General features: G+C 47.3%; 11 protein-coding genes across 11 annotated transcripts; 5 read left to right on the top strand and 6 right to left on the bottom strand.

Moving 5' to 3' along the window:
• Positions 1–930: 930 nt before the first annotated feature.
• On the top strand, positions 931–2746 carry N7481_008417 (uncharacterized protein; the record flags this gene model as incomplete). The annotated part of the gene is made up of 3 exons (XM_057267636.1): positions 931–1170; positions 1230–1321; positions 1687–2746. The coding sequence occupies 3 exons, from the start codon at positions 931–933 to the stop codon at positions 2744–2746; spliced, it is 1392 nt and encodes a 463-aa protein (XP_057121837.1).
• A 1365-nt stretch (positions 2747–4111) lies between these two features.
• On the top strand, positions 4112–5204 carry N7481_008416 (ankyrin repeat domain-containing protein; the record flags this gene model as incomplete). The annotated part of the gene is made up of 2 exons (XM_057267635.1): positions 4112–4802; positions 4942–5204. 2 exons carry the CDS (start codon positions 4112–4114, stop codon positions 5202–5204), a joined length of 954 nt encoding a protein of 317 aa, XP_057121836.1.
• Positions 5205–5442: 238 nt separating this feature from the next.
• Positions 5443–6235, bottom strand: N7481_008415 (FG-GAP repeat domain-containing protein; the record flags this gene model as incomplete). The annotated part of the gene is made up of 2 exons (XM_057267634.1): positions 5443–6090; positions 6194–6235. 2 exons carry the CDS (start codon positions 6233–6235, stop codon positions 5443–5445), a joined length of 690 nt encoding a protein of 229 aa, XP_057121835.1.
• A 1999-nt stretch (positions 6236–8234) lies between these two features.
• On the top strand, positions 8235–8811 carry N7481_008414 (uncharacterized protein; the record flags this gene model as incomplete). The annotated part of the gene is made up of 4 exons (XM_057267633.1): positions 8235–8492; positions 8549–8588; positions 8698–8740; positions 8796–8811. 4 exons carry the CDS (start codon positions 8235–8237, stop codon positions 8809–8811), a joined length of 357 nt encoding a protein of 118 aa, XP_057121834.1.
• Positions 8812–12836: 4025 nt separating this feature from the next.
• On the bottom strand, positions 12837–13270 carry N7481_008413 (uncharacterized protein; the record flags this gene model as incomplete). The annotated part of the gene is made up of 2 exons (XM_057267632.1): positions 12837–12968; positions 13025–13270. The coding sequence occupies 2 exons, from the start codon at positions 13268–13270 to the stop codon at positions 12837–12839; spliced, it is 378 nt and encodes a 125-aa protein (XP_057121833.1).
• An 899-nt stretch (positions 13271–14169) lies between these two features.
• On the bottom strand, positions 14170–14493 carry N7481_008412 (uncharacterized protein; the record flags this gene model as incomplete). The annotated part of the gene is made up of 1 exon (XM_057267631.1): positions 14170–14493. One exon carries the CDS (start codon positions 14491–14493, stop codon positions 14170–14172), a length of 324 nt encoding a protein of 107 aa, XP_057121832.1.
• Positions 14494–15201: 708 nt separating this feature from the next.
• N7481_008411 (FG-GAP repeat domain-containing protein) lies at positions 15202–16605 on the top strand (the record flags this gene model as incomplete). The annotated part of the gene is made up of 2 exons (XM_057267630.1): positions 15202–15294; positions 15520–16605. 2 exons carry the CDS (start codon positions 15202–15204, stop codon positions 16603–16605), a joined length of 1179 nt encoding a protein of 392 aa, XP_057121831.1.
• A 424-nt stretch (positions 16606–17029) lies between these two features.
• On the top strand, positions 17030–17453 carry N7481_008410 (uncharacterized protein; the record flags this gene model as incomplete). The annotated part of the gene is made up of 2 exons (XM_057267629.1): positions 17030–17132; positions 17353–17453. The coding sequence occupies 2 exons, from the start codon at positions 17030–17032 to the stop codon at positions 17451–17453; spliced, it is 204 nt and encodes a 67-aa protein (XP_057121830.1).
• A 3294-nt stretch (positions 17454–20747) lies between these two features.
• Positions 20748–21720, bottom strand: N7481_008409 (uncharacterized protein; the record flags this gene model as incomplete). The annotated part of the gene is made up of 3 exons (XM_057267628.1): positions 20748–20911; positions 21007–21199; positions 21271–21720. 3 exons carry the CDS (start codon positions 21718–21720, stop codon positions 20748–20750), a joined length of 807 nt encoding a protein of 268 aa, XP_057121829.1.
• Positions 21721–23288: 1568 nt separating this feature from the next.
• On the bottom strand, positions 23289–25095 carry N7481_008408 (FG-GAP repeat domain-containing protein; the record flags this gene model as incomplete). Its single annotated transcript, XM_057267627.1, has 5 exons — positions 23289–24368; positions 24460–24543; positions 24598–24655; positions 24716–24804; positions 24862–25095. 5 exons carry the CDS (start codon positions 25093–25095, stop codon positions 23289–23291), a joined length of 1545 nt encoding a protein of 514 aa, XP_057121828.1.
• A 1191-nt stretch (positions 25096–26286) lies between these two features.
• N7481_008407 (FG-GAP repeat domain-containing protein) lies at positions 26287–27687 on the bottom strand (the record flags this gene model as incomplete). The annotated part of the gene is made up of 3 exons (XM_057267626.1): positions 26287–26769; positions 26910–27227; positions 27595–27687. 3 exons carry the CDS (start codon positions 27685–27687, stop codon positions 26287–26289), a joined length of 894 nt encoding a protein of 297 aa, XP_057121827.1.
• Between the last annotated feature and the right edge of the window lie 312 nt (positions 27688–27999).

Raw genomic sequence — 27999 nt, 5'->3', positions numbered from 1 at the left:
AGAATATATTATGATGTTCTTGATAGAATAAAATTCGCTGCCTCTTCCTAATTTGCACATCGTCTCTGTCACACTCGATAAAAGTTGGATGAAGGGGTTGCGAACGCAGGAGAAAAAACACGAATTCTTAAGATTTGATGGGGATTAGGCGTTTCCCAGTCATAATAGCCAGGCCGGGAGAACGCACAGGCGACCAATCAGATCCCACATAACTCTATTCTGGTTGCCGGAAAGTTTTGCCGGGATTTATGTGCATACCATAAACCCTGGACTTCTAAAAGAATTAAGTTCTTCACATTCCAGGGAACATATCTAACAATTTTAATCATAATACCAAAAGTTAGACTGGGTAATATGAACAATGGCTTTACGCTGCCAGGTCTTGACTCTTGAGGTTTGGTGCCATTCGGTGGCGTGTTGCGAAGTTAGAAGTGCTAGAGTTAGGACGCTTGAATTGGGACTACGCCATGGTGGGCATGCTAGAGTATATTTTTAGAGGTGTAATGATACATTTTCTTAATTACTTATACTACTAGCCTTTCCAGAGTTACCATTTCATAATTCAACCTAGCAAAACACAGTATCAACTTATTAAACCCCTAATTAACTTAATAGGTCCCGAAATTTCTTCACCTGGGACACGCCCCCTGGACTAGGAACACACATTGGCGATCAATCAAATTCCACGTATCTCGCTGGAAAACTTTGCCGGCATCTGTGAACATACCATTAACCCCAGAGAATGAGTGATCTTCATTCTAGAGATAGCGTCTAAACTGAAAATTAAGGATTATGAAAACACTTACTGTAGTATAAAACCCCCATCATTGAAGGAGGCGTGAATTAATTTTCTTCTCGTGAGTAGGACGACGACTTCGACTTGACATTGTTTCCCGACAATATTGTTTATCGCAAAGGAAGCGCATCAAAATGCGTTTCTCTCTAATACTTTTTTCTTGTGGCCTTGTCTCTGCCCTCACTGCAGACGAAGCCCCCAAAAAATGGAGTGGGCCTAGAGGTGGGAAGATTTCCCATGGAGGTAACAATATTGGCAATGGGAATGGTGGTGGGATTAACATTGACACTGGGGGCGGTGATATTGGAGATATCGGAGTTGGAGTGGGAGGAGGTGGGGACGGCGGTTGTGACCCGGACCATTGTAATGACAAGGTATTATCCTAGTAGGATTCATGGGTGCATGCTGGTGCTAACATTCTGATTTATTGAAGTGTCAGAAACAAGGCTACGAATCAGGCTATTGCGACGACGATGGTAGCGAATCTCCTAATTTACTTGGTCTTCTTATTGGACAAAGTACTTCGTGAGTAACTTTCTCGATCGGGGTTACAGAACCATCTGAAGCTGATATAAATAGGTCCTGCGTTTGTGTACCAAAAGATTGTGACGATTCTTCTCGTTGTAATGGGCAATGTGTAAGGCTGTCGCAGACTAACTACGTCTTGTATTATGACTAAGTGGTGCTTGATAGTGCGCGTCCGGTCTGACTTGTTGCGATGGAACCTGCGTCGACCTCGAGAGCAGCACTGATAACTGTGGGAGTTGTGGAAACACTGTGAGATTGATCTATCCTCACACCCTGGAGGGTTGCTATTTTGTGGATGTTCTAGCTAACGTGCATTCTCTCTGTTCATAGTGCCCTACCGGAGAAACATGTTCTTCAGGCAGCTGCACCTGCACAATATTCCAAGGGTTCCAACTACAGACCACATTCGCCGTGGGCCGCTTTCCGTCCGCTGTTGCACTGGGCGATCTCAACAAGGATGGCCATATCGACATCGTCACTGCAAATGGTGGTGGCGCCTCAGTAAGCGTCTTGCTGGGAACTGGATCGGGAAGCTTCCAGACACAGACCGTGTACCCCGTTGGATCAGGGCCAGCGGATGTTGCACTTGGTGACTTTAACGGAGATGGGTATCTCGATATTGCGGCTACGAATTCCGCCGTTGGCACACTGAGTATCTTGCTCAATACTGGATCAGGAACTTTCCAGCTGCATAACACATTTCCAGGACTCGGTAATGCACCGAGTATTGAAGTGGGTGACTTTGACGAAGATGGCAATCTTGATATTGTGGCTGCAAGTAATGGTAATGAAATGACTCTCTTACTTGGGGATGGTTCAGGGAACTTCGGACCACCGACCTTATTTACTGTGGGATCCCAAGCTGTTGCTATTGCGGTGGGAGACTTCAACGCGGATGGACATCTTGATGTTGTGGTTGCGAATGTTGGTGACGATACGGTGAGCGTCTTGCTTGGGACTGGAACAGGGGATTTCCTGCCACAGACTGCGTATCCTGTGGGGGCTACGCCGCTTAATGTTAACGTGGGCGACTTTAATGGGGATGGCATTCTCGATATAGCGGCTACAAATTTCAACGGAGATACAGTTAGCGTATTACTTGGGACTGGCTCTGGGACCTTCGGGGCGCAGACTACATTTCCTGCAGGGCCTCAGCCGTATGGCATTGCACTAGCCGACGTCGACAAGGATGGCAATCTCGATATGGTTATTGCGAATAGTGCTGTCGGCAGCAATTCATTAGGTGTTTTTCTGGGTACTGGATCGGGGACCTTCGAGCCTCAGCAAACATTCGCTGTAGGGGCTGAGCCATGGGGTGTTGCAGTGGGTGACTTTAACGAAGATACTTATCCCGATATCGTGGCTGCAAATAGGCGTGACTTTACAATCAGCGTGTTACTTGGGAAGCCTTGCGGTACTTAGGAGGAGTTAAGTTCTGTTTTAGTCAGAAACCATTGCTTTTATCTCACTGAAACGGTTCGAAGGCAGCAAATGAGAGCTTTTCACCAGCCGACTAGTGCTTATTGGAATTGTATCTTACAGTGAATACAAAATATAATAAAAACAAGTTTGGGGCCGTCTATTTGGATCTCTATCTACCAATGTACATTGACACTCTGAACAACCACCATCGCTTGCATTAAACCATAAGATAAAGTAAACATGACAGCCAGAGTATTCCACCTCATTTTTCTGAGTTCCCGTCTCTCTATGAATACTATGAACACACCGAGGCATTAACTAGTTACCTTCCAACAAACATGTCTGCTGACTAATATATGTAGATCGGCAGCTTTGACCTATCAACGCGCTATGGCCATTGGCACTATGCTATTTAAAATAAGCCAGCCTGACAGTGAATTAGGCACCGAATTAGGCAGCAAAGCCAACTCCCCTCCACAACCTGGGCAGCGAGCCTCAAGTTCGATAGGCTTCATCAACGCTCACTCATCGAAAAAGATTTTTTGCTACTGCTTCGAAGGATTTTCATCTGAAAATGGAGGGCTTGTCCGGAAGAAACAGTTCCCAAGACGCTATTGCCCAAGCTCGACTTCAGAAAGACTTCCTTTATACAATCATCTCTATCATAAAGAAACCGAGACTACTAAAGAAGAATATCAAAAGGCTTGACAGATATATGAGGAACTCCTTCCTTGAGATCAACTTTCAAATCGAGGGCATCTCGCCCTTGGTGAAAGCGATATCAGAACTGAAAGTGCTCAACGTACTTTTGCAACACGAAAGAATCGATGTGAATTTTCGCGACGCTGACGGCCGGACGTGCATGTTTTCCGCCGTAGAATGTCCACAGCCCAATTCATTGAGGGCCTTGATAAGCCACGGCGCTCATGTTGACCAAAAAGATAATGATTGTCGTACTCCGTTATCCTTCGCGGCAGAGCTTGGACAACTCGATCATGTGAAAGTTCTGGTCGACTCCGATGCGGCGATCAACTCGACAGATCTAAAAGGCTGGACACCCCTTTTCTAAGCGGTCTCAAGTCGCCGTGACGAGACAATAAGATATGTGCGTTCGATTGAGAGTGTCGACGGTGAACAGCGAGATTTGACTGGTCGAACTCCATTGATTGTTGCTGCAGAAGCTGGGATGTCAGAATAATAAGGTATTTGATCGATGCGAAAGCTAAGCGCAGAAAGATCTTTCATGTTGAACGTGACCTTCTGATCTGGTCAATCTTTCAACGAGACATAGTAACAGCCCAGCTGTTACTGGAAATTGATGAGAGCCTAGCCAATCATCGGGTCAAAGGGCGAACGCCACTATCCATGGCCGCAGAAGTTGGTCATATCGAGATGACCAGACTTCTCATCGATACAGGGGCAAATTTGGATGCACTTGATGAGATACAGTGGCCTCCGCTGTTTGAGTGGCTATTCGAAGCTTATCTCCCGCATGTCGATATCCTGCTGGAAATTAAGAATTTCTCTGCTGAAAATCCACCAACAAAGAAGCCTCTGATATTGCTAGCTGCAGAATTTCTATGTGCTGAAATATTGCGGATACTTATCAATGGAGGAGCAGATGTAAACTTGGTTGACGAGGTTTATCGAACGGCACTGGCATGCTCCGTTGAAATAAGAAACAACAGAGCCGTCGAAATCTTGTTGGAAACCTCAAGGATCTGCGTTGACTCTCGCAATGCGGAGAACCGAACTCCTCTCATGATTGCAGCCATTATTGGTGAAGACACTATCATCAAGCAGTTACTCGAGTCAAATGCAGAAGTCAATGCGAAGAATGAGCATAAGTTGACACCACCTTTCTTGGCTGTTGCGAATTCTCACGCACAAGCAGTAAAGTTCTTACTTGATCACCCTGAAATACGGGTCAACCAACAAGACGAGTATGGCCGTACCCCGTTTTCATATGCTGCCGAGCGTCAAATAATTCAGATAATGATCAACCTCATCAAAAACGGAGCAGATCCTCACGTGTGTGACGGAAACGGTCATACGGGTTTTTGGTGGTTCCTCCGAGCCAGGCAAGCTTTGCTATGAGGTCACCTTGTACTTTGGGGCAGCTAAGACTTAACAGAGCGGCAAATCCATTGAATGTGAATTTTTTGACCATGATTTTGCCTAATCCCAATAAAAAGACGAGAGCGGCCGAACTTGGCTCTCATGGGCATCTCAATATGGTGATGTTGAAATCGAGTCATGTTTCTTAGAAGACAATGGAGCGATGGAAAAAGTCGACATTGACATCTGTGATGGGACAGAAGTCAAATTCTCCAAGACTCCGTTGATATGGGCACTGGAAGCTGAGAATGAGGCCGTGATTAATCTCTTCAAAGAAGCTGACAACAATTATATGCATCTACTGGTGGAGGGACTGAGCTCAATCGACCAAGATAAGTGATGTGGGTTCGGACCGCATAGAGTTGGAAATTATTATCTAAGCCTGAAGTCCTCAAGTCCTGAAGGTTTCCAAGACCATAGATGCAGGTTTCTGAAAGCAAATTCCAAGGCACGTTCTAAGCAGAATTCTCAAACCGCGTCCTAAGTTCCAACTCGCATCCAAAGCTCCAACGGGAAACCAACAGCATGTCACAAAGACGATGAGACATCCACGCATATACTCGATCACCAGGGCAGTTTTAAGCATCGCAAGGCTTCCCAAGCAAGACACTTACTGAATTGCTATTGACATTGGCAGTCACGATATCGAGATTGCCATCTTCGTTGAAGTCGCCCACTGCGACACTATGCGGTCTGTTGCCCACAGGAAATGTTGCCTGCGGCTGGAAGCTGCCCAATCCATCTCCAAGCAAGACACTCACTGTGTTGTCGCCGGGATTGGCAGTCACGATATCGAGATTGCCATCTTGGTTGAAGTCGCCCACTGCAACACCCTGCGGACCGTTTCCCGCGGGGAATATTGCCTGCGGCTGGAAGCTCCCCAATCCATCTCCAAGCAAGACGCTTACTGAACTGTCGCCGATATTGGAAGTCACGATATCGAGATTGCCATCTTCGTTGAAGTCGCCCACTGCGACACTGAACGGAGAGGACCCCACGCCGAATGTGGCCTGCGGCTGGAAGCTCCCCAATCCATCTCCAAGCAAGACACTCACTGAATCGCTGTCGGCATTGGCAACCACGATATCGAGATTGCCGTCTTCGTTGAAGTCGCCCACTGCGACACTCCTTGGACGGGACCCCACGGGGAATGTTGCCTGCGGCTGGAAACCTTCGAAGGTCGTGCATATGCAGGCGCCCGCTGAGCAAGTGAATTCAGCAGCGCACTATAGAAGCGTGAGAATTGAACACGTTAGAAATGAGACATCGACAAAATAGCAAATCTCTAGTAGTATAACAGTTGATAACTCACAGTATTCCCACAAGTACCACAGTTATTGGGACTGTTCTGGAGGTTGGTGCAGGCTCCATTGCAGCAAGTTTCACCTTCTGCGCACTAAAATATTAAGGGTCAGATATTTCACCTCCATTGGTAACGAGTGATCACGCACAATGCTTCCACAAGCTCCACAGCTACCGGGAGTGTTCTGGAGGTCGATGCAGGCCCCATTGCAACAGGTCAGTCCGGACGCGCACTATCGAGCACCAGTTAGTCGTTGTCTCAACATATGCAGTCTGCGGTCGTCTTACACATTGCCCGCTACAAGAAGATGAAGGAGGATCACAATCTGTCTGACAGGTAAGGGTGCCTGATGAGCAAGTGGATATAGATCCAGCAGGGCACTATCGAAACGTGAGAATTTATCATATTAGCAAAAGAACAGCGACAGAGTAAAAAATGCTGGGTTAAGCTCACAGTGTTTGCACAACTTCCACAGTTACTTGCATCGGTATCAAGGTTGACGCAGGCCCCATTACAACAGGTCAGTCCGGACGCGCACTATCGAGCACCAGTTAGTCGTTGTCTCAACATATTCAGTCTGCGGCCATCTTACACATTGGCCGTTGCAAGAAGAATCAGGACCACAATTTGCTGGCACACAAATGCAGCCACTATTTCATATTAGCTTTCAGATGGCTCTACAATCCAGGATTTAACGATCGAGAAAGAGACTAACGGCGTAGTTTGCCCAAGAACAAGTCCAAGTAAACTAGGAGGACCACTACCGCTGTCACAGTAACCTGATTGGTCACCTAATCTCCGGCACTTGATTGAATCAGTATGTTAGTATCAGCAACGTCTTCGGGTACCCCGAATCTTACCTTGGCGTCACAAGCGGCCGGGTCGCAAACACCCCCACCACCCCCTCCACCCCCACCCCCAACTCCAACCCCAATGTCCCCGATGTCACCACCCCCAGTGTCAATGTCAATCCCACCACCAACCCCATTTCCAATATTGTTTCCCCCGTGGGAAACCTTACCTCCACCCCTAGGTCCTGCCCACTTTTCTCGAGCTTCTTCTCCAGTGAGAGCAGTGACCACAGCGCAGCAAAAAAGGAAAGAAGTGCGAAACGCATTTTTGCAAAGGCGTTTTCTCCAAACGATCAAAAATTTGGTAGGAAAAGAAGGTCTGTTTGAACCCGTCGTACCGTTTGTGGTAGAAAAGAACAATTTGTCCTACCCTCTCAGCGAAAGCGGTTATATGACTGCGCTTACGGTCATTCATTAACTGTCTAAGTTTTGTATCACAAATGCAATGTTTGGATATGTTTCCTAGAATGTAAATCACTCACATTCTCTCTAGTTATACGGACGATAAGGTAACATTCTTTTGCTCAACTGGTCTAGGAGAGGCCTTCAGGATACTTCGAGGGATAGACATTAGGCTTGTATGAGCACCTAACTATGTCTATGATCGTAGGTATATGGCTGGTAGTAACCTCCGTCTAGTAGAAGCGTACATTATTATGATTTATAAACGTCGGATATATCATCATTCCTAAGCGCCCTAGAAATGGTTATACGCAAGATTGGCGGTAGTCTTGGCGTCCTGTCGCGTTAGGCCCGAAAGTGTATAGGAACGAGCGGTCAGATCCGCTTCGAATGTTATTTTTTAGGGCCGACCCGCCCCCCCCCCTCCTGGTATGGGCACATTGTATGTTTTCACTATAATGTATCCAGCAAGCGCAAGTCGCATTGACACAAAGACGCTACAGGGGGCCAATCAGATCCCACGTAACTCGATTCAAGTTGCCGGAACATTCTGCCGGACTCTGTGCACATACCATAAACCCTTGACCTTCCAGAGAATTGAAGTTATTGACATTCCAGGGAACTTGTCTAAGCATTTTAATCAAAATAACAAAAGCTATACAGTGAAAGATTGACCGTAAGCACTCTATATATACACACCCTCCACTAAGGATTGAACAAATTTGTTTTCCTTACCACGACCATTACGACCGGTTCAAACTGATAATGTCTTCCTACTAAATTTTTTATCGTTTCGAGAAAGCGCCTTTGTAAAATGCGTTTCGCTCTTTTAACCCTTTTGTGCGGTGCTGTGGTCACTGCGCTCACTGGAGAAGAAGCTCGAGAAAAGTGGGCAGGACCTAGGGGTGGAGGTAAGGTTTCCCACGGGGGAAACAACATTGGAAATGGGGTTGGTGGTGGGATTAACATTGACACTGGAGGTGGTGACATTGGAGACATTGGGGTTGGGGTTGGGGGTGGAGGTGGAGGGGGTGGTGAGGGTGTTTGCGACCCGGCCGCTTGTGACGCCAAGGTAAGATTCCGGGTACCCGAAGACGTTGCTGATACTAACATACTGATTCAATCAAGTGCCGGAGATTAGGTGACCAATCAGGTTACTGTGACAACGGTAGCGAATCTCCCAGTTTACTTGGACTTATCCTTGGACAAACTACGCCGTTAGTCTCTTTCTCGATCGTCCTTGATTGCAGAGCCATCTGAAAGCTGATATGAAATAGAGGCTGTATCTGTGTCCCAAACCCGCCAGATTGTGATCCTCCTGTAAGACGGCCGCAGGCTGCACATTTTGCGACGACGACTAACTGGTGCTTGATAGTGCGCGTCCGGCCTGACCTGTTGTGATGGAGCCTGCGTCAACCTTGATACCGATGCAAGTAACTGTGGAAGTTGTGGAAACACTGTGAGCTTAACCTAACCTTCTTGGCTCTGTCGCTGTTCTTATTGCTAACATGATATATTATCACGCTTCGATAGTGCCTTCCTGTTCCTGGATCTATACCCGGTTGCTCATCAGGCATCCTTTCCTGCGGGATATTAACATAATTCACTACCAAGCTGGCCACGCCACCGGAAACGCGTCAATTAATTTAAACCTTTCTTCTTCAACCACCCACCATGCCACCAATTAGCACTTAATCCTTAAAAATTTCAATAAAGCAAGAGGATAGGATCTTGTTAGTTATCTAGCCTTTTAAGAATAAAGCACTCTCTTCGATTCGTGAAGTGGTGCGCCGTTTTAATGTACGATCTACCCTTTCTATCCGCCTTGCCGGTGTATAAATATCGAATTAAGGACGAGAGAATGATCAAGGGGAATAAATAGAGAATAATCTATTTGAAGAACGAGTAGACTATAACGGCTAAGTGAATACCCTATAAACGAATAATTGTACCGTATTGCTCTTCTAAAAGCTTTGTAACCTCCTTATATGTACTTACTGCTGGTCCACAGCGCAGTTACTTTGCAAAATCGATCCTCTATGTCGCACTGCCGGATGCAAATCAATTTGGATAAGCAGCTGTGGCCGGACATGTGAAAGGGCCGATGAAGAATCTCAGAAATTTCCATACAAACTTACGTATATAGTTTATTATCCCGTCTACCTATTTTCAATTTTACTCACTTACGAGACTATATGTTAAAGCCGCTTTCATCAATACTCTGATATTTCACGTAGAATGAGTGCGACAGGTGCTTCATTCAATCAGCAACTCAAGGTGGTGTTTTCAGAATGGCAGCTCCATAAAGCAATCTTTCCAAAGCTGTCACGTTCAGTGGGACTGGTAAAGTTCATATAGATTTTGAACTACAGGATGGATAGAAATTAGCATTTACTCTCAGAGATTCTTTGTCGAACCCTCCTTCGAAAAACGCTATACCTATTACAGTTACTCTACCCCTGAACCCCTCTCTTGGCAGTAATCCAGTACGGTTGTAAATAACAGCATAAAAATAGGTTCTGTATTAGATCTTATCAGAACAAGCTAAAAGTGTATGGACTAGTATGCATTCAGGGCGAATGAGATCAAGCGGAATCAATTTTAGGATAAAAAGGATTGATTAGAAAGATAGACATGCGATCGAGGGCAGGTTGAAATACCCCATGTATGTGCAAATACTCGGTGGTTACTACACCGAGGTTGCGGGCTGAACCAATTTACCATACAAAACACAAAGAAATGCGGGTTCCTGGGTAACCAATCGCTTGCTAGTGGTAAGTTACCACAGCATACGCTGACAAATGTTTATTACCTGTAAGACAAGAAGCTGCAACCTAATATGCCCCACGTCATGTTTCCTCACCTGGGTTTCTTAGTTGGTACTTCCAAGGGCGGTGCAAGGAACCATGGCTCCTAATCTAGCAAAATCGACTCTTTGTGTTGATTCGTGATACAGTGTTTCGGAAATCGGTGTCATCCCCCCCAAGTGCGCCTCGTCGGCTTTTCCAGCCATTAACTTGAGAAGACTTTTTGGGGCCATTGAGGGAAAGGAATTTTACGTAGTCATCGAAATTATAAAATCTAAAATGCGTTGAAGAAATAGTTGAATGATATCGGAGCATTCAATTTAGAAGTCGTTGAAAATACCTGGAGGGGATCGTTGAAGGGGTTGTTGAAGGTATCAACGGAGGGGTTTGTTAGAAGATTTTGCGTTATAGAATTGTTTAATAAATAAAACAAACGTTGGACGATTTAATTTTAAAAACTCCGAGGAGTAGCGGTTGGAGGAAGTCGTTGGAAGAAGACGTTGAAGTAGCCAATTCGAGAGAATCTTTAGTATAATCAAATTTTGAGTTGTTGAAAAATTGGCGTAGCGAGTAGGTGAGAAAGGTGTTGAAGGGGCTGGTCAGAAGTTAGAAATATTAGTCTCAGAAATTCGTTGAAATTCTTGACATGTATAGGAAGTAGGTGAAGGGAATAGTCCAAAAATCGTTGGAGGATTTGATTCATCGTAATCGTCTCAGGCAGTCGTTGGAGAGAGTGGCAAATGGAAGAATCTGAGAGAATTGATGCCAGAAGTCGTTGAAACCGATCGTTGAAGAACATTGCCATTTCTCAAAAATGCCATTGTCTACTTCGAAAAGTCAATTTCAATAATTTTTTCAGCGACTTTCATCGGCTCCGTGTTAGTAGTCTTTTAAAATGGATTTTTCAACGACTTTCAGTAACTAATTTTTCAACGCTTCACTAATCTATTCTTCCAACATTTTCTAGAAAAGATTTAATTTTCCTCAACGGCTCGCTAAAAATGAGTCTGTCCGTCTACTTCAACTAATTATTTTCCCAGTGTTTCTACGATAAAGGAGTGGTGAAAAGGGAGGGTGGTGAAAAGGGATATCCCGGTTGCTGAGATAATAATGGGGCTGTGATCACGTGCATGCATACATGTATACCAATCTCTCAACTTACTTGTATCTTAGATATATGCAAGACAACACACAATGAACTCCCCTCAATAACATGAACGTTGAAGCATCACTTTATAAATCAACAGAGAGGGTGGTGAAACGAGAGGGTGGTGAAACGGGAGGGTGGTGAAACGGGAGGGCAGCGGGTGGATTTTTGAGGTCATCCACTGAGTGTTCAACCCCCCTCGTCCGCTATTTCATTCGGATCACATGTTCACTTCTGTATCGCGAGTTTCTCAATTGAACCCCGCGGGTGGGTCCGCCATCGGTCCGGGGTTAGTTCCCGCTCGGCACACAACACAACAGTTTTATATCGCAGTAATAGCAACCACTGCACACTCAAGGTCTTTTCCAGTTCCCCTAGAATAGGTTTTCTCTTATTCTATCGTCTTGCAATCGGTCTCACTCATACAGCCGTTCTCGAAATCGCCTTCTAGTCTATTGGTCTAGACTCGTTGCTGTACAGTACGTCTCGAAACTGGTTCCCCACTTACACACTTTGATTGTTTCTCAAGCCCTAATTTCCAAGATCCTCTAGCCTATATCTTGGATTTTGTGGACCATCACTGTCAATAAAGATTGTATCGTTTTTACACTTGTATCGTTAATACACCCCGAACCTCTACGCCCTACTATAAATATCAACGTCTCTTGGTACGGAACATCTTTTATGAAAATTATGGGTAAACTATTTTCGAATTCTACTGAGGCCAAAACGGAACTTTCACCAGAACAAGAATCTTTGCAAATAAGATTTATTTTCCCATCCCTGTTCATCGATTTCATACAACCATTATCTCAAAAGTACAAGTTACTTTATCGAGAATATAGCACGATGAGCTATGGTTAACAGCCGAAGGATGATTTCCATGCGCAGTAATTCTCCATAAGCAGTAGTGCTCCATACGCAGTAGCTCCCAGACAGAAACGGGCTCCGTCAGGAATAGATTCCCCTGATCCTGAGCCGATAACGAGCCGTGACTAGCAAAAGCTAACAAGGTAACTATCTCATACTAACTCCTACCAGCGCATCCGACTAAGGTCTTAATGGGGCCCCCTCCATCTGGCCTCTGCTGCTACATAACTATGTTACAGGTAAGGGTTCCTGATGAGCAACCCGGTTCAGATCCAGCAGAGCACTATTGTAGCGCGAGAATAGACCACATTAGTAACAATAACATGGACAGAAAAGCAAAGCTCTTAGAAGTGCGAAGGTTAGGCCGAACTTACAGTATTCCCACAACTTCCACAGTTTCTTGGATCGTTATCGAGGTCGGTACAAGCTCCATTGCAACAGGTCAGGCCGGACGCGCACTATTGAGCACCAATTAGTCGTCGTCACAAAATGTAGTCCGCGGCCGTCTTACACATTGCCCGCTACAAGAAGAAGGTGGATCACAATCTGGCGGGTTTGGGACACAGATACAGCTTCAGTTTCATATCAGCTTTCAGATGGCTCCGCAATCCCAAGACGATCGAGAAGAGACTAACGGCGTAGTTTGTCCAAGGATAAGGCCAAGTACACTGGGGGATCCGCTACCGTTGTCGCAGTAACCTGATAGGTCACCTAATCCCCGGCACTTAATTGAATCAGTATGTTAGTATCAGCAACCTCTTTGGGTACCCGGAATCTTACCTTGGCGTCACAAGCGGCCGGGTCGCAACCACCACCACCCCCTCCACCCCCAACCCCAACCCCAAGGTCCCCAATGTCACCACCCCCAGTGTCAATGTCAATCCCACCACCATCCCCATTGCCAATATTATTACCGCCGTGGGAGATGCCTCCACCTCTAGGTCCACCCCACTTTTCCAGGGCATCTTCTCCGGAGAGCGCAGTGACAACAGCACAGCACGAAAGGGTTAGAAGAGAGAAACGCATTTTTCAGAGGCGTTTGCTTAAGACGGTTAAGAATTTGGTGGAAGAGAATATCAGTTTGAACCCGTCACACTGCTCGTGGTAAAGAAGAACAATACGCTACTTTCTCAGCTAAATCGTGTGCCCATGGCCATTCATAAACTGTCTAAGTTTTGTAATTTATTATGATTAAAACGCTTAGACATATTTCCTGGAATGTGAAAACTTGAACTTTATTTTCTGGCATACCAGAGATTTATGGTATGCGCCACGGTTCCGGCAACATATTTTGGCAGTCAGAATTGATTTATGTGGGATCTAATTAGCGGCCCAGGGTGCTCCCGGCCAAATCTTTGTGTTCGAATTTTACACCTACAATTCTAACTCCTTATTAAATTACTATAGACTGTGAGAGAGGTAAAGTGCAAATTAGCTGTCTAATCTTACAGCGCTTTTCTTCCTGGCAAATATAGCGTTAATTTGCTAACTATTGGACTAACAAATTATCCATAACCTAAAGCATTATTATTAGAGAAAATAGATGCTTGAGATATTTAATACACTTTACTAGAATATAGGTCCTTGTAGTTTGAGAGGGTGTTCCTGAATATAACAGCCAGGCGAGGGGACCCACGGGACCAACCAGATCCCACATGACTCTATTCTGATTGCCGGAATATTTTGCCGGAATCTAAGCACATACCATAAGCTCCTTGACTTCTACGTGATTGCTGTTCGTGTAGAATAAAAGTAAATAATTCACATTCTAGGCAGCATTTCTAAGCGCTTTATTTATAGTAAGGAACGTTATTTAATAAATACCCGTAGAAAGGCGCTGAATATATTACCTAAGAAGCAAGACAGGCTGTTTCTAGTCTAACGACCAGTACGACGGCATTAACCAATTTTATTTTCTATCGTCTTTAGCAAACGACGCCTTCTCTAAAATGCGATTTTCTCTTCTCACCCTTTTGTGCTGCTCTGTTGTCACTGCGCTCACTGGAGAAGAAGCTGTAGAAAAGCGGGGTGGACCGAGGGGTGGAGACAAGATTTCCCACGGAGGTAACAATATTGGCAATGGAGATGGTGGTGGAATTGGTATTGACACTGGGGGTGGTGATATTGGAGACATTGGGGTTGGGGTTGGGGGTGGAGGGGGTGGTGGTGGTTGCGACCCGGCCGCTTGTGACGCCAAGGTAAGATTCCGGGTACCCAAAGAGGTCGCTGATACTAACACACTGGTTCATTAAAGTGTCGGAGATTAGGCGATCAATCTGGCTACTGCGACAACGGGAGTGGATCTCCTAGTTTACTTGGACTTGTTCTTAGGCAAACTACGCCGTTAGTCTCTTTCTCGATCGTTAAATCCTGGATTGTAGAGCCATCTGAAAGCTAATATGAAATAGTGGCTGCATTTGTGTGCCAGCAAATTGTGGTCCTGATTCTTCTTGCAACGGCCAATGTGTAAGATGGCCACAGACTGCATATTTTGCGACGACGACTAACTGGTGCTCGATAGTGCGCGTCTGGCCTGACCTGTTGTAATGGGGCCTGCGTCAACCTTGATACCGATGCAAGTAACTGTAGAAGTTGTGGAAACACTGTGAGCTTAACCCAACCTTCTTGGCTCTGTCGCTGTTCTTCTTGCTAATATGATGAATTCTCACGTTTCGATAGTGCCCTGCTGGATCTATATCCACTTGCTCATCAGGCACCCTTACCTGTCAGACAGATTGTGATCCTCCTTCTTCTTCTTGTAACGGGCAATGTGTAAGACGGCCACAGACCGCATATTTTGAGACGACGACTAACTGGTGCTCGATAGTGCGCGCCCGGCCTGACCTGTTGTGGTGGAGCCTGCGTCGACCTCCAGAACACTGCCGGTAACTGTGGTACTTGTGGAAACACTGTGCGTTATCATCTGTTGCTAACAGAGGCGAACTCACTGACCCTTAATGCTACAGTGCCCAGCAGGTGAGGACTGCTGCAGCGGCGCTTGCACCAACCTCCAGAACACTCCCGGTAACTGCGGTACTTGTGGAAACACCGTGCGTTATCAACGGTTGCCAAAGGAAGCAAAATCACTGACCATTAATGTTACAGTGCCCAGCAGGTGAGGACTGCTGCAGCGGCACTTGCACCAACCTCCAGAACAGTCCCAATAACTGTGGTACTTGTGGGAATACTGTGAGTTATCAACTGTTATACTACTAGAGATTTGCTATTTTGTCAGTGTCTTATTGCTAACGTGTTCAATTCACACGCTTCTATAGTGCGCTGCTGAATCCACCTGCTTATCGGGCGCCTGCATATGCACGACCTTCGAAGGTTTCCAGCCGCAGGCCACATTCCCCGTGGAGGGCAGTCCGCGGAGTGTCGCAGTGGGCGACTTCAACGAAGATGGCAATCTCGATATCGTAACTGCGAATCAGTTCGGTAATACAGTGAGCGTCTTGCTCGGAACTGGAGCAGGGAGCTTCCAGCCGCAGGCAACATTCCCCGTGGGGAACAGTCCGTTCAGTGTCGCAGTGGGCGACTTCAACGAAGATGGCAATCTCGATATCGTGGCTGCCAATATCAACGGTAATTCAGTGAGTGTCTTGCGTGGTGATGGATTGGGGGGCTTCCAGCCGCAGGCAACATTCCCCGTGGGGAACAGTCCGGCCAGTGTCGCAGTGGGCGACTTCAACGAAGATGGCAATCTCGATATCGTGACTGCCAATGTCGTCGGTTCGGTGAGTGTCTTGCTTGGAGATGGATTGGGGAGCTTTCAGCCACAGGCCACATTCCCCGTGGGGACCAATCCGTATAGTGTCGCAGTGGGCGACTTCAACGAAGATGGCAATCTCGATATCGTAACTGCGAATCAGTTCGGTAATACAGTGAGCGTCTTGCTCGGAACTGGAGCAGGGAGCTTCCAGCCGCAGGCAACATTCCCCGTGGGGAACAGTCCGCGGAGTGTCGCAGTGGGCGACTTCAACGAAGATGGCAATCTCGATATCGTGACTGCCAATGTCGGCGGCAGTTCAGTGAGCGTCTTGCTTGGAGATGGATTGGGGAGCTTCCAGCCGCAGGCAACATTCCCCGTGGGGTTCAATCCGTTCAGTGTCGCAGTGGGCGACTTCAACGAAGATGGCAATCTCGATATCGTGGTTGCCAATGCCGGCAGCAGTTCAGTGAGTGTCTTGCTTGGAGATGGATTGGGCAGCTTTCAGCCGCAGGCCACATTCCCCGTGGGGACCGGTCCGGTCAGTGTCGCAGTGGGCGACTTCAGCGAAGATGGCAATCTCGATATCGTGACTGCGAATTTCAACGACAACACAGTGAGCGTCTTGCTTGGGAAGCCTTGCGATGCTTAAAACTGCCCTGAGGATCGAGGACCGAGTACATGCATGGATGTCTCATCGTCTTTGTGACATGCTGCAGGTTTTCCCGTGGGAGTTTTGGACGCGGGTTGGAACTTGGGACGCGGTTTGAGAATTCTGCTTAGAACGTGCTTTGGGATTTGCTTTCGGAAACCTGCATCCATAGCCTCTGAAACCTTCGGGACTTGAGGGCGTCAAGCTTAGATACTAATTTCCAACTCCATGCGGTCTGGACCCACATCACCACTTATCGGCTTGGTGGTTTACAGTAGGTGGTGGCTTAGCTATGTTGAAAATTTGATATCTCACACTTCAGACCTGGAGACTCTCTGGTCAGTTTCTCGGTAGCGTTGAGCTCTTCATGGCCCATGATAGGAAAGCAAAATCACTAGTTTTAACACACTTTTCATTCTCACCAATGCCGCCTACACCTCCCACCAGTCTGCCTGCAGCGCTGGCCATTTCGGCTGCCGGGCCACAATGCTCCATCCAGCTTTCGCCCGATATTTCCTTCGGCGAAGGTATGTGAAATTTACTTGAATATTGCATCTCGTATATAGTGATATGTATGCTCATGTGATTGTGATAGTAAGCTGTGCGGGTACGTCGCGTGTGTAATGACAACATATGCCCTTTACCATGCTTCCCAGCATCCGATTATCCGAACTCAGCCTGACATACGCTCCTCAACGATCCATTTCTACCGCCCTATACTCACATTGACGTCTGTTACAATGAAAGTACCTGAGATCAGCATCGCCAAGGGCTGGTCGACATTGCGCGTCGAGTTGGTTCGAGACAACAGGGTCATGGTTTCCGCAGTTTTAATGTTGGTTAATTAAAACATGCTCAAAAATTTTACCGAACCCTATCTCACTCAAGAGTGTCTAGTTTAACGACTTTCGGATTGCCAAGTCTGAGTCTGCAAACAGGCTGGACGCTAACCCCACCTCCAACCCCGGTAGATCTGTCGAAACTTGAATCGGACAGTGACCCTCAATGGGCATCCTACCAAACGGCTTTTCATCGGGATAGATTTAGAGCTGTTAACGATACGATATCGGCACCATTTTCCCATATCCTTAATCGGCACCGTCAACTTCGAAATCTGCCGATATCGTACCGGCTATCGACATCGACCATTTAAGAACCTGTCGATACGATATCGGCATATGATATTATCGTCGGCGATATATCGTCACCGGTAATCGGACAATAAGAGAATAGCTCCTGGTCATAAATATAGACAACTTTACTACAAAGCGAATGTAAGTTTAGATACTCGTTAATTAGCGCAATCTGCTTCCGTTGTGTAGTGCTACATCGTATTCTTTCTGCAGTGTGGTTGTATATATACATATCCGGTTGCTGAGATAATAGTGACGCTGGGATCACGTGCGTACATTTACCTACCTCTCACTTCACTTGTATCTTAGACATGAAACACAACACACAATTAACTCCCCTCAATAACATGAACACTGAAGCATCACATTATAGATCAACTGGCTGGGTTTTCGCGGGCGGGTTTGGGCGGTGGGCGGGTTTTGGCGAGGCCTAGTCACAATGGAACTTCGATTAAGTATCACCAATTACTGCAATCAGAAGTGCCTAGTCGATTGCAAACTCCCAAAGCTCCCAGGAGCTTTATTTCTCTCTTACTTTAAGGACCTATCTCATAATATGTGGTTATTCCTGTGGAATTTGTGAGAAACGATGAGCAAGTGTCGCAGTGCTGTTTATTTTCGAAGCATACACGGGCACTTTTCTAGCTGCATCTTACTACACGGGCGTCAAAGATTTTCGATTGGATTCCAAAGTAGATTCTAGATTAGACCGTCTTAGGAAACGTCTTTTGTCGTCACGATCTTATATCTAGTAGCGCCTGCTAGCTCATTCTTGAACCTATCCATATTGGAAATTCTGCGTCTTTCCTTTTCTTTCAAGGTTCCAAGCACTGGGTCGTATGGACTAGAATTCATCCATGCTGACCACTTTTGGACCATTGCAATCGCCTCTGCTGCAGAAATTTGAAACCATTCTTTATGCTCAGATAGACACCCTGCACAATCAATAAAAACTTGGCAATCAACCAATTCCGCGTGGCACAATTCCTCAACGCGCCAGGCATTTGGAACCATCTTTGCAGACTCAGAAGGTGTGGGGAATAGCACATTGAATTGCCTGTTGCAGTTAAAATCCAACGTTTCGAGACGCTCAATCACCGCAGAAGTTGTATATCCTATTTTAAAGTATCCCTGTATTTTTTCTGCTTCAAAAACATAGACATATCCAGGCATGCGATGACTACGGCTCAAAGTCCGGTCGAGTTTGCATTGAATATAACCATCGAGAGTTGTCAGCTTGCGGCTCCTCCTCCTCGATATAATGTGAAAGGGAGTAGTGTCAAACTCCTCCCGGCAACAAGAAACCTGGTTTTCGTCAATGGCTGGCGGGGACGAAACTCTCAAGCTTGGCGTTTGTTGATCCTTCGGATCAAGAGAGTCGGCTTTGCTTAGATGTTCATTTGGTAATTCACAATGAGCAGACATCCCCAACTTTGAGTCGGCTATTGTGCGGATCTTTAGGATTCTCGATTTCCAAGCATCCTGTTTTCGAAGGGGCTTTGTAACCTCATGGTCTGAGCAGTATAGGCTTTTTTCCAGAGAGGCGAGACTGTAGTCAATAAGCGAATCGCTTTTGTATATCCTGAGTCGCATGATTTTGCAAATTGTTCCCTGGAAATTTTGAACCTTTCGACCTCCAACTCTCTGCCCACATCGATCCGACTCTATTCCTGCTGCGCCGCAATTTGTCGAAGCTGGCCCGAATACTTCCCTGACTTGCTCTTCAAGATAATGTGTGTCACTTTGGTGCGCCGGAAACGCAGTCATCCACTTAGTCTTTCGGATATCATGAGAATCCTTGCGTCGATGGGACCCACAGTGCGCCAGTTGAGCAAGTCTTTCAACCTTTGGGACCAATTCTGGGGATTCATGGCTAAGGGAAACCATGGACGAAATCAAGGATTCAATTTGGTCCCTTTTCTCTAGTAGTATCCTATTGGGGCAAGCTTTCCCTGTCTTCGTGCAACGCCCGCACTTCCAACTTCCGAGTTCAAGGCGGGTCCTCAAAGTACAATAATTCAAGGGGGTTTGGTGGTTGTGAGGCTGCCGCTCTTGACCATCTGATTTGTATAAACTCTCCTTAGTGTTGCTTCGGGCAGGGCGGTGCACCAAAGAAAAATTCTCCGATGTACTATAATTGCTTCTTGTGAATGAAGAGCAGATTGGAGACATCCTAATTTGTTATTCGTATCGCTCGTCAGAACAGCCGACTGTTATCTATCCTATGGGCATGTACTTAGCCAAAGTCGAATCCGTGCTAAAAATTTGTGAATAGTAAAATGATAGTCGGAAGAAACAGGATGTACTCCACCAGCTTATAAACTTAAAGGAAGCTGCACGCGGTATGTAGAGCTTTCAAGATTACTGGTGCCTAAATAGCCGCTGACAAAAATGGGGCAGCGAATCAATGCAAGCGACCACGTCACAGCCCGTTGCCTACAAGTGGGCCATAGGTGCCAGCTATTGGTCACTTGATTCCAGCAGAAACACACGGCCAATCTACATAACAATTGAATCCCAGATCCAATGACTTGTTAGTTTCATACCATATCAGGGCCGATGTGCGCGACGCGCGCGTCTTCCAGTCTTGAAAGGTAGGCTTTGGCCCAATGATACTTCAAGCCAGCCCAGCTGAAGGGGGCTAGTGCAGTGATCGCTCAACAGAGTATGATTCTCACCCCGTTCTCACCCTGTCTATTGCGCACTCACCCTAATCACCCGAGTCGCGCGATGTGGCCCCCTCGGCTAAACCTGCCGTATTTAGTGCCACTGTAACACCACCTCACCTGGCTTGCTGGCGCTGTGCAAACCAAATACGTTATCCATCACCAATCTCTGGTCTGGTTCTGCTTACAGTATCGTCTCTCATGGACGCAGTGAAATTTTCATCAGCGGCGGGGCTTTGAAGCCAATAGGATAAGCTGAGGAAAATGGCAATGTTTGAATCAGTTCCCTTTTATGAGAGTCTGAACAGTAGCACAGATACCAGACGAGCCGTCAACAGTTTTCCTATTTCGTAGGATGGAAAATTTGGTTCGACTCCTCGTCATCTAGTTGCGCGAGTCGTGCTCGCGACACGTCGAGGTGGCGGCCTCGGTGGGTTGGGGGGGCAACCGCGGCTTTCCCTTCTAGCTCTGTTCCACCGCGCTTTTCTCCTGAGGCATAGTGTGATTCTGTGGACACAAGCCCTGCAATATTTGCATCGCCTCACCAATCCCGCCTCTCAAGCGTCCCAGTTTCTCCCTTTGCCGGCACATCGTTGACTTACTAGTCTCTACTTCGCGCTCAAGCATGCAGTTCTTGGCTCGCAGCTTACCACTCTCGTCCAGAGACGATCCTAGGCGCATGCTCGTCTGATCTAGCTCGCGGCGAAGATCGTGGTTGGCTGCTGGTCCCAGTTCGCTGATCTTCGCTGTGAATGACCCCCCTCCTTGCTCTCTGGCTCCGAGAGGGCCTTCCATCTGTTCAGCAAGGTAAGTACAGTAAATGTACATGTATGTATCTACTCGGGCAAAACCAAAGGCACACGTACATTTTCTGGTATTTCTGCTGCCTGCGACCGCCCGTTCTGCAGAGTTTCCGGAGTGGTCCTTTGCAGATGGCCTGGAAAAGGCCCACGCTTCCGCTGCTCAGACAGGTTTTTAAGAGGAACATGGGAAGACGCGACCAACCATGCATATCCGTCCTCGACCGGCGGTTGGAGACGGACATGGCTGGGCGCAATGACGAGACCGAGGCGGTCATCTGAGGCGTTTAGCATTCCTTCGGGCGGAGCGAGTATAAAACGACCACCTACAAATGGGGCTGCCATTGCTACTCGACATTGCTGTTTCAGTTGAGAACGCGTTTCTTGTTGCTGGTTTTGGCCATGACTCCACGAAATGCGGCCGGCAATAGCAAGCTTTCTGCGGGACGATTTGCGTTGGAAGTAGAACTCGAGATGGTAGTGAAGCTCTAGATTTTCCCCGGCATTTGCCATCATTGAAGGCTATCGCTGAAAGTCACCAAAGGAAAGAAATGTGAAAGTCGTTCAAGGGCAAGAAGGGAATCGGTCAAGGAATTTGTTGCGGGGGTCAGTTGGAAAATGAATTGGGAGTCGTTGAAAATCAATTCTGCGGAGCTGTTGGAAGGTTAAGTTGGAAGGTGTCTTTGAAATGTATCACTTAAAATATCGTTGAAAATAATCAGTTAAAGGCAGTCGCTGAGATAATAAATTCTAAATTGTCGTTGAGAAGATTATTATTTGGGACCATTGAGGGAAAGAATTTTAGGTAGACATTGAAGTTATTAAATCAAAGATGCGTTGAAGGAATAATTAAATTGATATCGGAATATTCAATTTAAGAAGTCGTTGGAAATAACAGGACGGGATCGTTGAAGGGGTCGTTGAAGGGGTCGTTGAAGCAATAATTTTAGGTGGTCGTTGAAGGCATCAACGGAGGGGTTTGTTAGTAGATTTTGCTTTATAGAATGGTTTAATAAATAATCAACAGAGCAGTTGGACGACTTAATTTCAAGGACTCCGAGGAGGAGTGGTTGGAGGAAGTCATTGGAAGAAGTCGTTGAAAGGAGACGTTGAAGGAACCAATTCGAGAGAATCGTTAGTATAATCAAGTTTTGATTTGATGAAAAATTGGCATAGAGAGAAGGTGAGAAAATTGTTGAAGGAGTTTGTGCGCAGCATTAGTGTCAGAAAATCGTTAGAATCCTTGATAGAGGAAGTAGGTGAAGGGAATACTCCAAAATCGTTGCAGGATTGGAGTTATCGTAATCGTTTAAGGAAGTCGAAGGAGATGAGGTTATTATTGAAGGTACAATTCTATAGAGAAGCTAAAGAAATAATCTAAGAATCGTTGAAGAATTTACATCCCAAATGCTATCCCAGTGTACAAGATATGTCAAGCCTGACTCGGACCGTTGCTGCTGGCTTCCAGGCCATCACGACTCACGAATCAGGCTTACGGCCCCGCACGAATCGAATCGAATCGAACTTTGGCCAAATCCGATTCAATTCGAATTAATATCGAGAATTGTTGAGTATCGCGGTGGTCAAAGCTTATGGCGGGACTAGCGAGGGACATATAAATAGATGTATTCCCACTTTTGATAGTAACCTCAACAAGAACATTACAACTACCTATCTCAACACGAAGCCCGAAATCCAAGGATCGAATTCGATTCGATTCGCCGAAATTCGCGAACTTCGAACAGTTCGAAAATTCGTGCGGAGCGGTAGCCTTTCAGTGCTGAAGCGGTCACCGAAGCCTAAATCAATGGAAGCCCAACACTACAAATCGTTTGCTACAGTACCGAAAAGCGATCAGGAATTATGCACGGTTTGGGGTTTGAGATGTTTTGCTTGTTTGCAGGACCGCACCATACCGCAGTGGTGCGGTCCGGTACGGTCTTCGTTGCGGTCTTTTCGGTCCCGTGCAGAGGCCTAGTCAGAAGTCCCAACGAGGTTCCGAAACTTCCGCGGGAAAACCGTCAATATGTCACAAAGAGTATAAGACATGCTTGCATATACCCGGTCTACGATCCAGGGAGGTTCTAAGCGCCGCAAGGCTTCCCAAGCAAGACGCTCACTGTATTGCTGTCGGCATTCGCAGCCACTATATCGAGATAGCCATCTCCGTTGAAGTGGCCCACTGCAACACCAAGCGGATTGGACCCGACGGGAAATGTGGCCTGCGGCTGGAAGCTCCCCGATCCAGTCCCGAGCAAGACACTCACCGAATTGCCGCCAATGTTCGTAGAAACGATATCGAGATAGCCATCTCCGTTGAAGTCGCCCACCGCAACACCGTACGGAACTGACCCTACGGGGAATGTGGCCTGCGCCTGGAAGCTCCCCGATCCAGTCCCAAGCAAGACGCTCACTGTATCGTCGACCTGATTCGAAGCAACGATATCCAGATTGCCATCTCCGTCGAAGTCGCCCACTGCAACCCTAACAGGAGAGGACCCCACGGGGAATGTGGTCTGCGGCTGGAAGCTCCCCGATCCAGTCCCAAGTAAGACGCTCACTGTATTGCCGCCATTATTTGCAGCGACGATATCGAGATAGCCATCTTCGTTGAAGTCGCCCACCGCAACACCGAACGGAGCTGACCCTACGGGGAATGTGGTCTGCGCCTGGAAGCTCCCCGATCCAGTCCCGAGCAAGACGCTCACTGTATCGTCGACGTAGTTCGAAGTCACGATATCGAGATAGCCATCTTGGTTGAAGTCGCCCACTGCAACACCAAGCGGCTCGGACCCGACGAGGAATGTGGCCTGCGGCTGGAAGCTCCCCGATCCAGTCCCGAGCAAGACGCTCACTGAATTGTCGTACATACTCGTAGCCACGATATCGAGATTGCCATCTTTGTCGAAGTCGCCCACTGCGATATCGTACGGTGCTGTCCCCGTGCCGAATGTGGTCTGCGTCTGGAAGCTCCCCGATCCAGTCCCGAGCAAGACGCTGACTGTATAGTCGCCTTCATCCGTAGTCGCAATATCGAGATTGCCATCTCCGTTGAAATCGCCGACTGCAACACTGATTGGTGTGGTCCCCGTGCCGAATGTAGCCTGCGCCTGGAAGCTCATACACATGCACGCGCCTGATGAGCAAGTCGATCCAGCAGGACACTGCAGAAGCGTCAGTATTGATCACCATAGCAATGAAAATATCGCCGCCATAGCAGCTCTCCTAGAGGTATGAAGGTTAGGCCGAACTCACAGTGTTTGCACAACTGCCACAGTGACTGGGATTGTTGTTGAGGTCGGTGCAGACCCCATTGCAACAGGTCAGGCCGGACGCGCACTATCGACCACCAGTTAGTCGTCGTCGCAAAATATGCAGTCTGCGGCATCTTACACATTGGCCGTTGCAAGCAGAAGTCTGATCACAATCTGCTGGTATACAAATGCAGCTTCTATTTCATATCAGCTTTCAAATGGCTCTGCAATCTAAGGACGATCGAGAAGAGACTCACGGCGCAGTTTGTCCAAGGATAAGTCCAAATAAACTGGGAGATCCACTACCGTTGTCGCAGTATCCTGATTGGTCACCTGATTTTCGACACTTAAAACCAATCAGTATGTTAGTATTAGCAACCTCTTTGGATATCCCGAATCTTACCTTGGCGTCACAAGCGGCCGGGTCGCAACCACCACCAATTCCAACCCCAATGTGCCCGATGTCACCACCCCCGGTGTCAATGTCAATCCCACCACCATCCCCATTACCAATATTGTTTCCCCCATGGGAAACCTTATGCCCACTCCTAGGCCCACCCCACTTTTCTAGAGCTTCTTCTCCGGGGAGCGCAGTGACAAAAGCACAGCACGAAAGGGTTAGAAGAGCGAAACGCATTATTGCAAAGCCGTTTTCTTAAAACGAGAAATTTTTTTGGACGAGGATATCAGTTTGAACCCTGGTGCTGCTCGTGGTAAAGAAGAATAATTTGCCTTGCCCTCTCAGCGGAAGGGATATATAGTGGGCGCACGGTTTTTCATTAACTATACAAGTTTCGTTATTATAACTCAAGTGTTTAGACAAGTTCCCTAGAATGTGAATAGCCTTAATTCTCTAGAAGCCCAGTGGTTTATGGTATGCGCACAAATACCAGCAAAATATTTCGGTATCCAGAATAGAGTTATGTGGGATCTGATTGGTCACCCGTGCGTGCTGACTATGCCTGGGGAATAACACTCCATTCTCATCAAACCTTGACGCTTTGGGGGTTTGCACCTACATTTCCAATCCCCTTATCAAATTGCTACTGAGTGTGTGAGACAAGGTGCGATTTCCAACTTTCAGTCCCTCCACCCCCACCTCAGAGGGTCAGGGTGGAACCTCACCGACCCTGAACCTGACCCTGGCCCTCGGGAGCATAATTTCTCCGCGCCTTTCCTATTTCGGACGTATAAAATTGATGGTTTCGCCTCTTAAAATACAGCACTGGCTTTCCACATCCCCAAAATCCATGAAGGCAGAGACAGAAATAACATTGCAATAACAAATTTACTAACCGACAGTCATTAGTGAGCCATAGCCCGGTGCCTGAATTGTTCAGATCAGAAACCTAGAAAAGGGACGCATCGACATATCGACAAATACGTGACAGCCCCGTACAGGAGATGCAGAGCGGCAGCGACAGTAGATGCGGTACGTACTGATCAGGTGTCAGTTGGGACAGATATTTAGCAGTCCGTTCGAGTGACCTATCGGTTATTACAGGAAAGAATCTACATGATTCAAATTTTCAACATAGCTAGGCCACCACGTACTGTAAACTACCAAGCCGATAAGTGGTGATGTGGGTCCGGACCGCACGGAGTTGTAAAGTAGTATATAAGTCTGAAGGCCTCAAGTCCTGAAGGTTTCAGAGACCATAGATGCAGGTTTCTAAAAGCAAATCCCAAAGGACGTTTTAAGCAGAATTCTCAAACCGCGTCCCAAGTTCCAACCCGCGTCCAAAACTCCCACGGTGAAACCTGCAGCATGTCACATAGAAGATGAGACATCCATGCATATACTCGGTCTTCGATCCCCAGGGCAGTTTTAAGCATCGCAAGGCTTCCCAAGCAAGACGCCCACTGTATTGTCAAGCACATTCGCAACCACGATATCGAGATAGCTATCTTCGTTGAAGTCGCCCACTGCAACACCACGAGGGATGGCCCCCACGGGGAATGTTTCCTGCGGCTGAAAGTTCCCCAATCCATTTCCAAGCAAGACGCTCACTGTATTGCTGTTGGCATTCGAAGCCACGATATCAAGATAGCCATCTCTGTTGAAGTCGCCCACTGCGACACTGTCCGGTTGGGACCCCACGGGGAATGTGGCCTGCGCCTGAAAGCTCCCCAATCCATTTCCAAGCAAGACGCTCACTGAATTGCTGTTGGCATTGGCAGTCACGATATCGGGATTTCCATCTTCGTTGAAGTCGCCCACTGCGACACTGACCGGACTGGTTCCCACGGGAATGTGACCTGCGGCTGGAAAGTCCCCGATCCAGTCCCGAGCAAGACACTCACTGAATTGCTGTTGACATTCGCAGTCACGATATCGAGATTGCCATCTTGGTTGAAGTCGCCCACTGCAACACTGCGCGGACTGAACCCCACAAGGAATGTGGCCTGCGGCTGGAAAGTCCCCGATCCAGTCCCGAGCAAGACACTCACTGAATTGCTGTTGACATTCGCAGTCACGATATCGAGATTGCCATCTTGGTTGAAGTCGCCCACTGCAACACTGCGCGGACTGAACCCCACAAGGAATGTGGCCTGCGGCTGGAATGTCCCGGATCCAGTCCCGAGCAAGACACTCACTGTGTTGTCGACTTGATTCGCAACCACGATATCGAGATTGCCATCTTCGTTGAAGTCGCCCACTATAACCCCGCGTGGAATGGCCCCCACGGGGAATGTTGCCTGCGTTTGAAAACCCTCGAAGGTCGTGCATATGCAGGCGCCCGATGAGCAAGTGAATTCAGCAGCACACTATACAAGCGTTAGAATTCATCATATTAACGCCAATACTCATATGGACATTATAGCAAAGGTCCTCTCAGTATAGAGGTTAGGCCCAACTCACAGTGTTCCCACAACTTCCACAGTTGCTGGGATCATTCTGGAGGTTGGTACAAGAGCCGCTGCAGCAGTCCTCACCTGCTGCGCACTATATCAATATGGTTAGTGGTTTCGCCTCCTGAACGGATGATAACGCACAGTGTTCCCGCAGGTGCCACAGCTACCGGGAGTGTTCTGGAGGTTGGTGCAAGTGCCGCTGCAGCAGTCCTCACCTGCTGGGCACTGTAACATTAATGGTCAGTGATTTTGCTTCCTTTGGCAACCGTTGATAACGTACGGTGTTTCCACAAGTACCGCAGTTACCGGGAGTGTTCTGGAGGTTGGTGCAAGCGCCGCTGCAGCAGTCCTCACCTGCTGGGCACTGTAGCATTAAGGGTCAGTGAGTTCGCCTCTGTTAGCAACAGATGATAACGCACAGTGTTTCCACAAGTACCACAGTTACCGGCAGTGTTCTGGAGGTCGACGCAGGCTCCACCACAACAGGTCAGGCCGGGCGCGCACTATCGAGCACCAGTTAGTCGTCGTCTCAAAATATGCGGTCTGTGGCCGTCTTACACATTGCCCGTTACAAGAAGAAGAAGGAGGATCACAATCTGTCTGACAGGTAAGGGTGCCTGATGAGCAAGTGGATATAGATCCAGCAGGGCACTATCGAAACGTGAGAATTCATCATATTAGCAAG

This window comes from Penicillium waksmanii (assembly GCF_028829765.1).
Source record: "Penicillium waksmanii strain IBT 27052 chromosome Unknown utg000007l:1.0-4314555.0:1.0-4317578.0, whole genome shotgun sequence".
Classification (NCBI taxonomy): Eukaryota; Fungi; Ascomycota; class Eurotiomycetes; order Eurotiales; family Aspergillaceae; genus Penicillium; species Penicillium waksmanii.
This window is presented reverse-complemented; position numbering and strand designations above follow the sequence as displayed.